The sequence below is a fragment of the Bufo bufo genome, chromosome 11 (assembly GCF_905171765.1).
Source record: "Bufo bufo chromosome 11, aBufBuf1.1, whole genome shotgun sequence".
Lineage (NCBI taxonomy): Eukaryota > Metazoa > Chordata > Amphibia > Anura > Bufonidae > Bufo > Bufo bufo.
In genome coordinates this window covers 19,821,368-19,837,943 of record NC_053399.1, presented here as the reverse complement: position 1 = coordinate 19,837,943, position 16,576 = coordinate 19,821,368, and the positions used below count along the sequence as shown (strand labels likewise).

General features: G+C 55.4%; 3 protein-coding genes across 4 annotated transcripts in view; 2 read left to right on the top strand and 1 right to left on the bottom strand.

Moving 5' to 3' along the window:
* Positions 1 to 1,802: 1,802 nt before the first annotated feature.
* TMEM251 (transmembrane protein 251) lies at positions 1,803 to 4,953 on the top strand. Of its 2 annotated transcripts, none has more exons than XM_040412279.1 (2): positions 1,803 to 2,017; positions 4,167 to 4,953. In XM_040412279.1, the coding sequence occupies exon 2, from the start codon at positions 4,183 to 4,185 to the stop codon at positions 4,576 to 4,578; it is 396 nt and encodes a 131-aa protein (XP_040268213.1). In that variant the 5' UTR covers positions 1,803 to 2,017; positions 4,167 to 4,182; the 3' UTR covers positions 4,579 to 4,953. The 2 variants fall into 2 exon arrangements, with proteins under 2 accessions (XP_040268213.1, XP_040268214.1); XM_040412280.1 differs by lacking the exon at positions 1,803 to 2,017 and adding an exon at positions 2,024 to 2,177.
* A 3,083-nt stretch (positions 4,954 to 8,036) lies between these two features.
* LOC120981883 (EKC/KEOPS complex subunit GON7-like) lies at positions 8,037 to 10,338 on the bottom strand. Its single transcript, XM_040411664.1, has 2 exons — positions 10,071 to 10,338; positions 8,037 to 8,362 (listed from the first exon to the last, which is right to left on the bottom strand). Exons 1-2 carry the CDS (start codon positions 10,312 to 10,314, stop codon positions 8,238 to 8,240), a joined length of 369 nt encoding a protein of 122 aa, XP_040267598.1. The 5' UTR covers positions 10,315 to 10,338; the 3' UTR covers positions 8,037 to 8,237.
* The window catches only part of UBR7 (ubiquitin protein ligase E3 component n-recognin 7), a 14,271-nt gene continuing 8,016 nt past the window's right edge, over positions 10,322 to 16,576 (top strand). The window contains exons 1-3 of the mRNA XM_040411663.1: positions 10,322 to 10,732; positions 12,746 to 12,879; positions 13,181 to 13,241. Of these exons, the coding sequence (XP_040267597.1) occupies positions 10,451 to 10,732; positions 12,746 to 12,879; positions 13,181 to 13,241 (477 nt within the window). The 5' untranslated portion in view covers positions 10,322 to 10,450. The remainder of the gene's footprint in view (positions 10,733 to 12,745; positions 12,880 to 13,180; positions 13,242 to 16,576) is intronic.

The window sequence follows — 16,576 nt, the reverse complement described above, 5'->3', positions numbered from 1 at the left end:
ACAGTAGGTGCGGGTGAAGCTGGTCGTGGCGGTATAGAGGCAGCAGGGTCACTGGTTGTAGGCTTGTCTGAAGAGGTGGTTTTCAGGTTTCTTTTGAAGGATTCCACTGTAGGTGAGAGTCTGATATGTTGGGGTAGAGAGTTCCAGAGTGTGGGGGATGCACGGGAGAAATCTTGGAAGCGATTGTCGGAAGAAGTGATAAGAGGAGAAAAGGAGGTCTTGTGAGGATCGGAGAGTGCGTGTGGGGGTGTATCGGGAAAGTAGCTCAAAGATATAGGGAGGGGACAGGTTGTGGACGGCCTTGTATGTATATGTTAGTACTTTGAAGTGAATTCGCTGGGCAATGGGGAGCCAGTGAAGGGATTGGCAGCGGACTTGGTTGACTGGGGATAGTGCGCAGCCATCGATCGTGATAAATAGGTCTGTTGGGGGGGTTGAGCAAGATGGGGGGAAAGATGATGAATTCTGTTTTATCCATGTTAAGTTTTAGAAAGTGAGAGGAGAAGGAGGATATGGAAGATAGACATTGTGGGATTCTGGATAATAAGGTGGTGATGTCTGGACCAGAGAGGTAGATTTGTATGTCGTCAGCGTAGGAGTGATACTGAAAGCCATGGGACTCTATGAGATGTCCCAGGCCGAAAGTGTAGATAGAGTAGAGCAGGGGTCCTAGGACAGAGCCTTGCGGGACACCAACAGAGAATGAGACGAGGAGGTGGTGTGAGAGTGGGAGACGCTAAACGTCCGGTCTGTGAGGTATGATGTGATCCAGGAGAGGGCCAGGTCAGTGATGCCAAGAGATGAGAGAGTTTATAAGAGAAGGGAGTGGGAGACAGTGTCGAAGGCAGAGGACAGGTCGAGGAGAAGGAGGACAGAGTGTTGTTTCTTGGTTTTGGCTGTTAGTAGGTCATTGGTGACTTTGGTGAGGGCAGTCTTAGTTGAGTGGTGGGGTCGGAAGCCAGATTGTAGGCGGTCAAAGAGGGAGCAGGAGGAGAGATGAGAGGACAGTTGTGAATGGACATGTTGTTCAAGTAGCTTTGAGGCAGAGTGAAGGTTGCCACCATAAACTGTGAGTACTACTCATCGCCACTACCACGCCTCTCATCCCCAGTCCCCTTCTTGGGCTTGCTGTATCTCATCCTCTTTTTTTTTTGGCAGAATCTGTGATGGAGTCTCCTACTCGACCCCCCACCCCCCACCCCCAAGACAGAAATACCCCTTTAAATGTAGATGTTGACCTGACAACCCTTGCTGTTAACGGACCTGAAACAGCGCCCCCCGCCCCCATGCTAAGTTTTTTTTAACCTGACCCCTTCCCTTCAGCTGACCCCCTCTTGCCTAGACCTGGTGCTGCCTGAGGCGATCGCCTCACCTGGCGTCATCGGTGGTGCACCCCTGTCCGGTAGTAACAATCCTTTAAGAAATTGCTGTTTAAGCGATTTCCTAGTATTATAATAGCATTTGCTAGTCTTTCCTATAAGGTGCAAAGCAGAACAAGGTGTACAGTGATCAGACAGATAGGAAACCTTGATAAGACATAAATACTGTAAGCAAAAAAAAAAGCTTTATTTGTACTAACAAAAAGGGTGAAAAGGCTCATGGGATAAACGTTTGGTCAGAAGTCACGTGACCAAGAGCGCCCAGCCCAGAACTGAGCATGCGCGGAGCTAATCACTTGAACACATAAGCACGGGACTGATCATGTGACTATAGGCCTGCTCATGTGATCGTGACGTCATGGCAGTGCGGTCGGCTGTTTCCGTGGCGTTATGTAGATTTTCAAGGTGGTGTCTGCAGGGGGCGCTCTGATAGTAAATAGAGGAAACATTCTGTGAATGTGGAACGGAAGGTTCTGCCCGCAATAAAGATGGCCGCCACCAGTGCTGCAGATAGGATCTGACTTGGTGATTTGGATTGTCACTTCCGGTCGAGACTGGGAAGCGTCACTCGATGCAGAGATGAGAGGGAAGTGAAGGGACTGATACCGGAGCCGCAGGAGATCCCTCCCCGGAGACAGGTGAGAAAAGGATCGAGGCATGTACATGAGACTGCTGAGATACCTAATATACAAGCGAGACAGCAAAGACATCAACAGATGGGACTCTGGAGACCTCAGCAGTGTTCTTGAGAGGGGTCTGAGACATCAGCCCTGGTCCAGGAGATGTCCGAGACTTCAGGTTGATGGCTAGGGGGGTCACCAGAGACGACCGCAGGCAGCCGGTGAAGGGGTGCCGGTGACCACAGGCCGGTGGTTAGGGGCCACCGGATAACTGAGGCCGGTGGCCAGGGAGAAGACGCCGAAGACTTCAAAGCAGCAGCCAGGGAGGTGGCGCTGGAGACCTCAGGCGGGTGGGCAGCCAGGGAGGTGGCGCTCGAGACCTCAGGTGGGTGGGCAGCCAGGGTGGGGGTGCTGGAGACCTCAGGCGGGTGGGCAGCCAGGGTGGGGGTGCTGGAGACCTCAGGCGGGTGGGCAGCCAGAGAGGTGGCGCTGGAGACCTCAGGCGGGTGGGTGGGCAGCCAGGGAGGTGGCGCTGGAGACCTCAGGCGGGTGGGTGGGCAGCCAGGGAGGTGGCGCTGGAGACCTCAGGCGGGTGGGTGGGCAGCCAGGGAGGTGGCGCTGGAGACCTCAGGCGGGTGGGTGGGCAGCCAGGGAGGTGGCGCTGGAGACCTCAGGCGGGTGGGCAGCCAGGGAGGTGGCGCTGGAGACCTCAGGCGGGTGGGCAGCCAGGGAGGTGGCGCTGGAGACCTCAGGCGGGTGGGCAGCCAGGGAGGTGGCGCTGGAGACCTCAGGCGGGTGGGCAGCCAGGGAGGTGGCGCTGGAGACCTCAGGCGGGTGGGCAGTTAGGGAGGTGGCGCTGGAGACCTTGGCACAGCAGCCAGGGAGGGGACGGCAGAGACTCCTCTGCAACAGCCAGGAAGAGGGTGCCAGAGATGTCAGTGTGGCGGTGCTGGAGACCTCAGCACAGCGGCCAGGGAGGGGATGCCGGACACAGCGCGGGCTGCCAGGGGGGTGTTCTCACTCTTGCCCCTGGGAGGTTTAGAGACCATGGACAGATGATACTGACTGATTAGGCAGTGTGCACATTGTCAGTAGCTGTGGTACTACAAGCCTCATCCTGCTCCCGAGCAGTCAGGATTCATCTGTGCCCACGTGTGCGTAGTCGCAGTCTGCGCTCGCTGAAGACACAGGGATCAGCCGTTATGCTGTGTGATCACAAGACGTCCACGTCCTGTTCAGCTGATTGTGGTTTTCTTGTGTACTGTGCCCTCCGTGTGCAGCGCTGATCTTATACCAGTCATTCTGCAGCAACTCGGAAGTCCTATGTAAACCAAAAAAGTTCTGCAATTTTCTAATGGAGTTTGAGGTTTCAATTTCTTACTAGCTTCAAGATCTCTGCTTGCGGCCGGTGAATGGCAACAACTTCATTTGGTTTCCATTCATTCAACTTCTTACAGCTGAGAAATAGTTTCAATGTATCCATTTTAAACATTCCTCTGTGAGCCACACAAATCTCTCTCCTGTCCCCTAATTTGATACAATGTATCGGTGCAGATAATAAAAGTATCATTCCAAAGTCCAGGTCAAAGGATTGTTACACTTGTATCCAGTCTAAACAATCCTCTAAGTGGCAGAAGTATCTCTCCTGGCCTGATTTGCTACAATGTATCGGTACAGAGGCTAGTCTAGACTGGATACAATTGTAACAAACCCTTTAATAATACATCCTGGACTCCTGACTGATACATTGTAACAGAGGGAGATTGATGCTGCTGCTGTGTTCCGCTCAGAGGGTTGTCTAGAGTAGATGCAATTGTAGCAAATCCTCAGCTCTGAGAAACAGTAGATCTGTGTACAGGTTTTCAGCCTCTGGATGGAAACCAGGTTGATCCTATTTGCTGCCATCAAGCAGAGATCTTGAAAATGATGGACAGTTGAAACTCAAAGGGTTAATTTAGCGCAATTTATTATTATTTTTTGTACTTTTTAAATGCAGGTGCTCCTAAATTTAGGCTCGCACAGCATTTGTATGCCGCCCTTACCACTGGAGAGTGATGAGGGGGCAGGGCGATCTTTGATAAATGACCCCCCCAAATGCATAACATCACTACACGGATAAGACAGAACACGTCCCTTTATTGTCCCCGTATCCTCTTTGTCCTTTCAGATGCGGAGCATGGAGAATGATGAATTTCCGGCAGCGGATGGGATGGATCGGGGTGGGCCTCTACCTCCTTGTCAGCGCGGCCACTTTCTATTACGTCTTTGAGATCAATGAGACTTACAACAGACTGGCTCTGGAGCACGTGCAGCCGAAACTGCAAGACCCCGGGGCGGGAGCGTCATGGACACACTCCCTGAAGGCGCGCCTGCTGTCGCTGCCGTTTTGGCTCTGGGCGGCCCTCTTCCTCCTCCCTTACTTCCAGCTCTTCCTCTTCCTCTATTCTTGCACCAGAGCTGACCCCCGCACAGTCGGCTACTGCATTATACCCATCTGCCTGGCCGTCCTCTGCAACCGCCACCAGTCCTTCGCCAAAGCCTCCAATCAGATCAGCCGGCTGCAGTTGATTGACACTTGAGCTTACGGACCTTGTGCCCCTGATGACTACAGTGCCTCCTTTTTTTTTTTTTTTTTTCTTTCTTTCTTAACCCTTGGGGAACTTTAACCCTCTTGCAGCTTGGGTAAAAGCTGGGTTGCGTGACTTTAACTCTTTTTCGCGATGATGAATGGTTGTCACCTTCATCATCATCATCACTTCCCTCTGCTGTCTGGGTCTGGCGGGATGAAGCCGGAGATTTTCTATTCATGGCTATGACGGTGACTGATTGTTACAGTGATTTCTATTCTATGATGATTGTTCAGATCTCTGCCAGGTATTTTCAGATTTTATTTTTTACTTGGGCTTAATGAATACAATGCAAAAAAATGTGATTAAAAACTGAAAAAAAAAAAATGTCCCTGGGAACCAGTGTTATTTTAAAGGGAACCAGTCACTATGAAAGTGCAGTGCAATCTGCAGGCGACATTACTAGTGCAGGAGGTGCTGAGCAGATTGATACCAGGAATCCAGGATAGGTCATCAGTATCTGATTGGTGGGGGTCCGACTTCCAGCACCCCCGCCGATCAGCTGCTTGAAGAGGCTGCGGCACTCTGGTGAATGCTGTGGCCGTGCTTGGTATTGCAGCTGAAGCCCATTCATTTGAATGGGACTGAGCTGCTCCTAGGCCATGTAATCGATGAATGTGACGTCACTGACCTAGGAAGACGCTGATCAGGTTAGGGGGAGGAGAATGGGCCATCAGTATTAAACTCCTGGGAGATCCCTTTAATACCAGTCCAGTGGGTGGTCCTGTCCGTGAGTGATAGTCTTCCCTGTATAGAGATGTCTGTCAGTTACTGAGTAGAACCACCCATCGAACTCCTAAGCATGAAACAGGCAGACTGCACTACATTCTCATGGGGTCTGGTTCATTAGAACAATGGCAATGATATTTTCTTTCTTGATCTTATTTCAGTGCTTCAGCTTTCTAAGAACTCTGCTTGTTGCCATTGAATGTGAACGCTTGGCTGAAAACCCGTCCTGACATCAGGTCATGTTCACATCATATCACGATTTTCCAAGAATCTGCTGCAGAAATCTATGGTTGGCCTCTACATTTCTGGCTGGGACCTGCGCGAGGATTAGCCTAGGCCTTGGGTTTATTGTGCAAATTTAAAAATCCCCCATGTGGTTATTATTCCCCGCTGATCTCTAGGGAATGGACAGGCTGCATTCTCAGTGATGTCACCGCTGATCTCTAGTGAATGGATAGGCTGCATTCTCAGTGATGTCACCGCTGCTCTCTAGTGAATGGACAGGCTGCATTCTCAGTGATGTCACTGCTGATCTCTAGTGAATGGATAGGCTGCATTCTCAGTGATGTCACCGCTGCTCTCTAGTGAATGGACAGGCTGCATTCTCAGTGATGTCACCGCTAATCTCTAGGGAATGGACAGGCTGCATTCTCAGTGATGTCACCGCTGCTCTCTAGTGAATGGATAGGCTGCATTCTCAGTGATGTCACTGCTGATCTCTAGTGAATGGACAGGCTGCATTCTCAGTGATGTCACCGCTGATCTCTAGTGAATGGATAGGCTGCATTCTCAGTGATGTCACCGCTGATCTCTAGGGAATGGACAGGCTTCATTCTCAGTGATGTCACCGCTGATCTCTAGTGAATGGATAGGCTGCATTCTTAAAGGGAACCTGTCACCAGGATTTTGTGCATAGAGCTGGGGACATGGGCTGCTAGATGGCCGCTAGCACATCTGCAGTACCCAGTCCCCATAGCTCTGTGTGCTTTTATTGTGTTAAAAAAACGTTTTGATCAATATGCAAATGAACCTGATATGTGTCCTGTGTCCGGAGATGAGTCCAGCGGAAAGGAGCCCAGCACCGCCCCGCGTCCTCCGAATCTCCTCCTTGCTGGCTGACGTCACAGAGCTGGAGCACCGAAATCTCGCGATGTGCGAGATAGCGCATGCGTAGTTCGTTCCCTGTGCTGATGCCAGCACAGGGAATGAACATGATGCTAGCTTGCGCATCGCGAGATTTCGGTGCTCCAGCTCTGTGACGTCAGCCAGCAAGGAGGAGATTCGGAGGACGCGGGGCGGTGCTGGGCTCCTTTCCGCTGGACTCATCTCCGGACACAGGACACATATCAGGTTCATTTGCATATTGATCAAAACGTTTTTTTAACACAATAAAAGCACACAGAGCTATGGGGACTGGGTACTGCAGATGTGCTAGCGGCCATCTAGCAGCCCATGTCCCCAGCTCTATGCACAAAATCCTGGTGACAGGTTCCCTTTAAGAATTAAGGTCTTTTCACACTATGACTGCAATGTACTTTTACTACATAGACCTGGGAAACCTCCCAGCCTATATGTTAAACCGACCCATCAAACCCCATTATAACAGAGACCAAACGAGTGTCTGTTACTTCTGGTCGTGTCCGCCAGCGTTTGTTTGACCTTCCATTTTGGTAAAATATTTTATACTGAAGCATTCAGTAAAAAAAAAAAACAACTAGTTGACAGATGTGAAACCTGCTGAAAACCTTGAACAACATTGCTGATCCAGTGTGAAGAGGTTAACAATTCAGCTTTATCCTAGAGGGAAGTAAAGTTCTCTTCTATTTGCTCGCTCAGTGACTCCCTGACTCAGGGCTCATTAACACGACCGTGTTTTTTGTCCGATGCGGACTCCTTCACTTCAATGTGCTGTCCACATCCGTATGTCCATTCTGTGGCCCTGCAAAAATAATAGAACATGTCCTATTGTCTGTTTTAAGGACAATGATAGGACTGTTCTATAGAGAGGGCAGGACGTTCCATTCCCCAAATTTGGACTGCCGATATCCATGTTTTGCAGACCGCAAAAATGGCAATGTTCTCGTGCAAGGGTTACTCCAATCTCAGACATATCCCCAGCCTCCTTAGGGCCGATTCACATGACAGTGATCGATATGGACAGTGTTTCCTGGGCCGACTGCAGTCATGTGAATCAGCCCTTACTCTGCTATTTTACGGACGTCATCCGGCAGTGTGCATGTAGCCTAAGGCCTCATGCACACGGCCGTTGTTTTGGTCCGCATCCGAGCCGCAGTTTTGGCAGCTCGGGTGCGAACCCATTCACTTCAATGGGGCCGCAAAAGATGCGGACAGCACTCAGTGTGCTGTCCGCATCTGTTGCTCCGTTCCGTGGGGGGGAGAGATCATGACTCCAGCCTGTGACGTCCAGTTCGTCGGTCTCATTGCCTTTGCGCAGCTCAGCCCCATTCAAGTGAATAGTCCTGGGCTGCAATACCACGCACAGCCACTATACGATGTACGGCGCTGTGCTTGGTATACTATGAAAAGGCCGCAGCACTTATCTGGGTCGGGGGGGGGGGGATATGGGGTGACAGAAGTTGCATCCTCACCAACCTGATGTTGATGACTTCTCTTTGCAGCCCCTGGACGTCCAGTATATAACATGCACTGACCATGTGATATCGGGTCCAGCAGTAACTTTTACTTATGTTGCCTCCTGTATAAACTGTACATGGAAAGTATCAGCTGCCATGAAACGTCTCCTCAGTAGAAGCAGAGCTGAGCGCGGTCAGCTTTCACCATCTGTTATCAGAACCGGGGGTCTCTTGGGGTGTCCTGCGGCTGTACTCCCCTCCCCACAGAGTCCATTGCAGCAAACAGAACTAGCTCTGCAAAGTCTTTGTCCTCTTTGCAAGGGGGCTGCAGGACAAGCTTCCGTTCTTTGAGCTGCTGTCGTCGTCATCCTCCTCCTCATCATCATCATCATCATCCTCCTTGTCGTCATTGTCTTGATCAAGGTAAATAAAAGATAAATTAGTAAGGATAGTACACAGCGGGGTAAAGAACGCTCGGAGCGGCGTCCGATCTGTACGTCCACAAAGCTTCATCATCCATGAGATGTATGGACCTGCTGTGCCCTGCAGGATATGGGGGCCCCTGTTCTTGTGATCATTGGGGGTCCCAGTGGTAGGACCCCCTATACTGTGGACAGGAGATAACCTCAAATAACCAGAATACCCTTTTAAGAGGTCTGCATTTCTAAATAACTCCAGCGATCTTCATAATAAGGGTCCATTCACACGTCCGCAATTCTGTTCCGCATCTTGCGGAGTGGACCCATTCATTTCTGTGGGGTCCGCACGATGTGCTGCCCGGATCCGCACTTCCGGGTCTGCAATTGCGGACAAGATTAGGCATTTTCTATTAAGTGCCGGCGATGTGCGGTCCGCAAAATGCCGAAAGCACGTCGCCGATGTCCGTGTTTTGTGGATCCGCAAAACACACGCGGACGTGTGAATGGACCCTAAGACAGACGTATGGAACACCCTGCAAATGGCATTTAAAAGGGTTCTCCAGGATCGGTCATCAGTATCTGGTCGATATACTGCCGTTTGCGTTCGCAGTAGGGCCTCCAAGCACAGCGCCATCCATTTGATAGTGGCTGTGCTTAGTATCACGCTCAGTGCCATTCACTTCTATGGGGATGAGCTGCGCCTAGGTCACGTGACGTCACATGTCCTAGGAAAAGCAGAGAGGCGGCCATGACGCTACTGCGAGCATTGGTGCCTTCTCTAACAGCTGATCGTCAGGGGTCCCGAGTGTCGGACCCCCACCAATCAGATACTGAGGAGGATAGGTCATCAGTATTAAAGTTTCGGGGAAAAAAAAAACCTCTTTACTACAAGGCACTTACTAATGTATTGTGAGTGTCCATATTGCTTCCATTGCTGGCTGGATTCATTTTTCCCTCCCATTAATACACTGCTCGTTTCCATGGTTACAACCACCTTGCAATCCAGCGGCGGTGGAAAAAGTGGCGGCCTCTCTAGTGACAGGGACCGCACGTAGGCTCCCATCCCGGCCACCTGGTGTCTGCGCTGCAGCGGTGGTCAAAACCATGGAAACGAGCAGTGTATAATGTGATGGAAAAATGAATCCAGCCAGCAAAGGAGGCAACATGGACAATCACAATACATTAGTAAGTGCCTTGTAGTAACTTTCTCTAGATGATAAATGCCGTTTGCTGAAGTGACACGACCCCTTTTACATCCCCACTGATTATTTCAAGATCCGTCTGAAAATGGAAGCAACTCTGCGAATAGTTCGATTAAAAATCGGCCTATACCATTATGTGTATATATACAGCTCCTCTGTTTCCATGGTTACAGACTACAAACAACCCCAGTGTAGTCGGCTACTGCTGAATGTATTGGGGGGGGGGGGCACAGTTGCCCACTGAAAACAAAGGCAGGTGGTTTCCGTGGTGGTATCTGCAGTACAATCCACCCCACATTCTGTTGTCTAAAGGCCCAGTGTGAACAGCCCCTTAGCAAGTAAGAGAAGAGGGCAGATTTAGGGGTGTCGTCCGTAACCATGGAGACTCCTGAGAAAGCACATGGATGGCCAGGGAGGCCTACAACCCCCTACTGTGACTGCCAGAGTATAATGGCGGTTGTAGTCTCAGCAGTCTCTATAAGAAGGTAACGGGCACAGACCTGGCCCCCGGGCACCTCCCGTCGCCTTCTCCCGCTCCACCAGCCGGCTCAGCTCCGCCGACACCTCTCCCTGCAGCCGCTCCAGGCCTCCCAGAACTCCTCGCAATGTCCCCTCACAGGTTACCCGGAACGGGCGACTAGACCCATCCCTGCCTATCAGTTCTGCGCTCAGCTCCATGCTGGACTCTACGGTACAAGACGCCATTTTGAAAAGTGTCAATCCAAAGAAAGTCACGTGACTCATGCCCCGGGCCTATAGGCTTTCTATTTCTGTCAGCAGCAAGTTTTTCCAGGGCTGATGAGATCGGAAAATCTGTCATTTATTGGTCACGCCTAACTGCTTGCCTCAGCTCACGGGTTACTATGACGACAAGTGATTTATGACAACACTAAAGGGGAAGGAACTGGAAGGCAGACGCTTCCGCCCGCCACCTCCGGAAGTTGATTGTGCCTCCCGCCGGCGCCGGAAGTTTGTTTTCCTCTTCTTTCTAGTGTTGCTGATGGCGGCAAACGAGCAGGGAGAGAAACGCAGCGCGGAGGAGGCGGCCGGGGAGGAGCGGGTGCTGTCCCTGCTGGATGTGTTGGAGGAGGACGACGCCCTGGAGGATGAGGCCTGCGCTGTGCTGGGCGGGAGTGACGCCGAGAAGTGCTCCTACCCGGAGGTATCAGGGAGACACCATTATACCCCATCCTGTACCCCCCCTTCACTCCTTATCCCGTTATACCAGACCCCATCCTGACAGTGACCTATTATACCAGACCCCCCCACCTCCTGATGGTGATCCCTGTTATACCAGACCCCCCACCTCCTGATGGTGATCCCTAATATACCAGACCCCCCCACCTCCTGATGGTGATCCCTAATATACCAGACCCCCCACCTCCTGATGGTGATCCCTAATATACCAGACCCCCCACCTCCTGATGGTGATCCCTAATATACCAGACCCCCCACCTCCTGATGGTGATCCCTAATATACCAGACCCCCCACCTCCTGATGGTGATCCCTAATATACCAGACCCCCCACCTCCTGATGGTGATCCCTAATATACCAGACCCCCCACCTCCTGATGGTGATCCCTAATATACCAGACCCCCCACCTCCTGATGGTGATCCCTAATATACCAGACCCCCCACCTCCTGATGGTGATCCCTAATATACCAGACCCCCCACCTCCTGATGGTGATCCCTAATATACCAGACCCCCCACCTCCTGATGGTGATCCCTAATATACCAGACCCCCCACCTCCTGATGGTGATCCCTAATATACCAGACCCCCCACCTCCTGATGGTGATCCCTAATATACCAGACCCCCCACCTCCTGATGGTGATCCCTAATATACCAGACCCCCCACCTCCTGATGGTGATCCCTAATATACCAGACCCCCCACCTCCTGACGGTGACCCCTAATATACCAGATCCCCCCCACCTCCTGACGGTGACCCCTATTATACCTGACCCCCCCACCTCCTGACTGTGACCCCTATTATACCTGACCCCCCACCTCCTGCCGGTGACCCCTATTATACCTGACCCCCCCACCTCCTGCCGGTGACCCCTATTATACCAGACCCCCCCACCTCCTGACGGTGACCCCTATTATACCAGACTCCCCACCTCCTTGCAGTGACCCCCGTTATACCAGACGTCCCCACCTCCTGACGGTTACCCCCGTTATACCAGACCTCCTGACGGCGACCCCCGTTATACCAGTCCTCCCCACCTCCTGACGGCGACCCCCGTTATACCAGACCTCCTGACGGTGACCCCCGTTATACCAGACCTCCCCACCTCCTGACGGTGACCCCCGTTATACCAGACCTCCCCACCTCCTGACGGTGACCCCCGTTATACCAGACCTCCCCCCCTCCTGACGGTGACCCCCGTTATACCAGACCTCCCCACCTCCTGACGGTGACCCCCGTTATACCAGACCTCCCCACCTCCTGACGGTGACCCCCGTTATACCAGACCTCCCCACCTCCTGACGGTGACCCCCGTTATACCAGACCTCCCCACCTCCTGACGGTGACCCCCGTTATACCAGACCTCCCCACCTCCTGACGGTGACCCCCGTTATACCAGACCTCCCCACCTCCTGACGGTGACCCCCGTTATACCAGACCTCCCCCCCTCCTGACGGTGACCCCCGTTATACCAGACCTCCCCACCTCCTGACGGTGACCCCCGTTATACCAGACCTCCCCACCTCCTGACGGTGACCCCCGTTATACCAGACCTCCCCACCTCCTGACGGTGACCCCCGTTATACCAGACCTCCCCACCTCCTGACGGTGACCCCCGTTATACCAGACCTCCCCACCTCCTGACGGTGACCCCCGTTATACCAGACCTCCCCACCTCCTGACGGTGACCCCCGTTATACCAGACCTCCCCACCTCCTGACGGTGACCCCCGTTATACCAGACCTCCCCACCTCCTGACGGTGACCCCCGTTATACCAGACCTCCCCACCTCCTGACGGTGACCCCCGTTATACCAGACCTCCCCACCTCCTGACGGTGACCCCCGTTATACCAGACCTCCCCACCTCCTGACGGTGACCCCCGTTATACCTGACCCCCCACCTCCTGACAGTGACCTCCGTTATATTTGGGGGCTCCTGATGTAACCAATGGCTGACATTAGGGTTTGTTGATTTGCAGGGTTATGTGAAAAGACAGGCGCTGTATGCATGTAACACGTGTACTCCCAAAAATGAGGAGCCGGCCGGGATCTGCTTGGCCTGTACCTATAAGTGCCATGAGGGCCACGACTTGTTTGAGCTTTATACCAAGAGGTCTGTATCACTGTCTATGTCGGGGACCCCATATAAATGTATATAATACACCTGTTATTATATGTATATATACAGACACGTAATATACCGTGCCCCGCTATATAATGTATAATAAACTGACCCATACTATACAATGTATAGAACAGCGAGTATATAGGGTATAATGCAGCGAGCACATATGTTGGGTATTGCACAGCGAACATATATCATGTACACTGTGTAATGTATTGGGTACAGAACAGATCACACATTCTCTGTATTTTGCAGGAGGTACATTGTGACTTTTTAATTTTTTTTACAGGAATTTTCGCTGCGACTGTGGAAACAGTAAATTCAAGCAGATGGAGTGTAAACTCTTCCCGGTGCGTATCTCTGATCCATACCGTCAGGTGCAGGAACAATTCTTCAGTCTGTTATTAAAGGGTTATCCTGTGATTAATGTAGAGAATAAAAACCGGACATCATATAGAACATAAAGTATTCTATTAATGACCGGCTTTATGTTTCACATACACATTTTATTTTAAAATATATAAAGTAGGGCTGCAGTAAACGATTATTTTAGAAATTGAGTATTCTATCGATTTATTTTTACAGTTAATCGAGTAATTTAATAAGAAAAAAATGAATTAATAGACTGTTTTTCTTTCAGCCCCCCCCATGCGATCAGCCCAAGGGCATCAGCTCCGTTCCCCCAGCTCTCGCCCCCTCCCAGTGCCTTCAGCTCCCCCCCCCCCCAGTGCCTTCAGCGCCCCCCCCCCCAGTGCCTTCAGCCCCCCCCCAGTGCCTTCAGCCCCCCCCCAGTGCCTTCAGCTCCCCCCCCCCAGTGCCTTCAGCTCCCCCCCCAGTGCCTTCAGCTCCCCCCCTGTGCCTTCAGCTCCCCCCCTGTGCCTTCAGCTCCCCCCCCGTGCCTTCAGCTCCCCCCCCCGTGCCTTCAGCTCCCCCCCCCGTGCCTTCAGCTCCCCCCCCGTGCCTTCAGCTCCCCCCCCGTGCCTTCAGCTCCCCCCCCGTGCCTTCAGCTCCCCCCCCCGTGCCTTCAGCTCCCCCCCCCGTGCCTTCAGCTCCCCCCCCGTGCCTTCAGCTCCGTTCCCCCCCCCAGTGCCTTCAGCTCCGTTCCCCCCCCCAGTGCCTTCAGCTCCGTTCCCCCCCCCCCCCAGTGCCTTCAGCTCCGTTCCCCCCCCCCCCCCAGTGCCTTCAGCTCCGTTCCCCCCCCCCCAGTGCCTTCAGCTCCGTTCCCCCCCCCAGTGCCTTCAGCTCCGTTCCCCCCCCCCCAGTGCCTTCAGCTCCGTTCCCCCCCCCCAGTGCCTTCAGCTCCGTTCCCCCCCCCCCCAGTGCCTTCAGCTCCGTTCCCCCCCCCCCCCCGTGCCTTCAGCTCCGTCCCCCCCCCCCCCAGTGCCTTCAGCTCCGTCCCCCCCCCCAGTGCCTTCAGCTCCGTTCCCCCCCCCCCAGTGCCTTCAGCTCCGTTCCCCCCCCCCCAGTGCCTTCAGCTCCGTTCCCCCCCCCAGTGCCTTCAGCTCCGTTCCCCCCCCAGTGCCTTCAGCTCCGTTCCCCCCCCCCCCAGTGCCTTCAGCTCCGTTCCCCCCCCCCCCAGTGCCTTCAGCTCCGTTCCCCCCCCCCCCCAGTGCCTTCAGCTCCGTTCCCCCCCCCCAGTGCCTTCAGCTCCGTTCCCCCCCCCCAGTGCCTTCAGCTCCGTTCCCCCCCCCCCCCAGTGCCTTCAGCTCCGTCCCCCCCCCCCCCAGTGCCTTCAGCTCCGTCCCCCCCCCCAGGGCCTTCAGCTCCGTCCCCCCCCCCCCAGTGCCTTCAGCTCCGTCCCCCCCCCCCCAGTGCCTTCAGCTCCGTTCCCCCCCCCCCCAGTGCCTTCAGCTCCGTTCCCCCCCCCCCCAGTGCCTTCAGCTCCGTTCCCCCCCCCCCCAGTGCCTTCAGCTCCGTTCCCCCCCCCCAGTGCCTTCAGCTCCGTTCCCCCCCCCCCAGTGCCTTCAGCTCCGTTCCCCCCCCCCCCAGTGCCTTCAGCTCCGTTCCCCCCCCCCCCAGTGCCTTCAGCTCCGTTCCCCCCCCCCCAGTGCCTTCAGCTCCGTTCCCCCCCCCCCCAGTGCCCTCAGCTCCGTTCCCCCCCCCCAGTGCCATCAGCTCCGTTCCCCCCCCCCCCCAGTGCCTTCAGCTCCGTTCCCCCCCCCCCAGTGCCTTCAGCTCCGTTCCCCCCCCCCCCCAGTGCCTTCAGCTCCGTTCCCCCCCCCCCCAGTGCCTTCAGCTCCGTTCCCCCCCCCCCCCAGTGCCTTCAGCTCCGTTCCCCCCCCCCCCAGTGCCTTCAGCTCCGTTCCCCCCCCCCCAGTGCCTTCAGCTCCGTTCCCCCCCCCCCCAGTGCCTTCAGCTCCGTTCCCCCCCCCCCCAGTGCCTTCAGCTCCGTTCCCCCCCCCCCAGTGCCTTCAGCTCCGTTCCCCCCCCCCCAGTGCCTTCAGCTCCGTTCCCCCCCCCCCCCGTGCCTTCAGCTCCGTTCCCCCCCCCCCCCCCCAGTGCCTTCAGCTCCGTTCCCCCCCCCCCCCAGTGCCTTCAGCTCCGTTCTCCCCCCCCCCCAGTGCCTTCAGCTCCGTTCCCCCCCCCCCCAGTGCCTTCAGCTCCGTTCCCCCCCCCCCCAGTGCCTTCAGCTCCGTTCCCCCCCCCCCCCAGTGCCTTCAGCTCCGTTCCCCCCCCCCCCAGTGCCTTCAGCTCCGTTCCCCCCCCCCCAGTGCCTTCAGCTCCGTTCCCCCCCCCCCCCAGTGCCTTCAGCTCCGTTCCCCCCCCCCCAGTGCCTTCAGCTCCCGTCCCCCCCCCAGTGCCTTCAGCTCCGTCCCCCCCCCCCCCCAGTGCCTTCAGCTCCGCCCCCCCCCCAGTGCCTTCAGCTCCGTCCCCCCCCAGTGCCTTCAGCTCCGTCCCCCCCCTCCCAGTGCCTTCAGCTCCGTCCCCCCCCCAGTGCCTTCAGCTCACGTCCCCCCCCAGTGCCTTCAGCTCCGTCCCCCCCCAGTGCCTTCAGCTCCGTCCCCCCCCAGTGCCTTCAGCCCCGTCCCCCCCCAGTGCCTTCAGCTCCGTCCCCCCCCAGTGCCTTCAGCTCCGCCCCCCCCCAGTGCCTTCAGCTCCGTCCCCCCCCAGTGCCTTCAGCTCCGTCCCCCCCCAGTGCCTTCAGCTCCGTCCCCCCCCCAGTGCCTTCAGCTCCGTCCCCCCCCAGTGCCTTCAGCTCCGTCCCCCCCCCAGTGCCTTCAGCTCCGTCCCCCCCCAGTGCCTTCAGCTCCGTCCCCCCCCAGTGCCTTCAGCTCCGTCCCCCCCCCCAGTGCCTTCAGCTCCGTTCCCCCCCCCCCCCAGTGCCTTCAGCTCCGTTCCCCCAGTGCCTTCAGCTCCGTTCCCCCAGTGCCTTCAGCTCCGTTCCCCCAGTGCCTTCAGCTCCGTTCCCCCAGTGCCTTCAGCTCCGTTCCCCCAGTGCCTTCAGCTCCGTTCCCCCCCCCCCCCAGTGCCTTCAGCTCCGTTCCCCCCCCCCCCCAGTGCCTTCAGCTCCGTTCCCCCCCCCCCCAGTGCCTTCAGCTCCGTTCCCCCCCCCCCCCAGTGCCTTCAGCTCCGTTCCCCCAGTGCCTTCAGCTCCGTTCCCCCAGTGCCTTCAGCTCCGTTCCCCCAGTGCCTTCAGCTCCGTTCCCCCAGTGCCTTCAGCTCCGTTCCCCCAGTGCCTCAGCTC

Coding starts and splice junctions, on each gene's coding strand:
- TMEM251 (XM_040412279.1), top strand. CDS start 4,183: ATGATGAATTTCCGGCAGCGGATGGGATGGATCGGGGTGGGCCTCTAC.
- LOC120981883 (XM_040411664.1), bottom strand. CDS start 10,314: ATGAGTCACGTGACTTTCTTTGGATTGACACTTTTCAAAATGGCGTCT. Junction 8,363..10,070: donor GGGAGGTGCCCGGGGGCCAG/GTCTGTGCCCGT, acceptor ACCTTGATCAAG/ACAATGACGACAAGGAGGAT.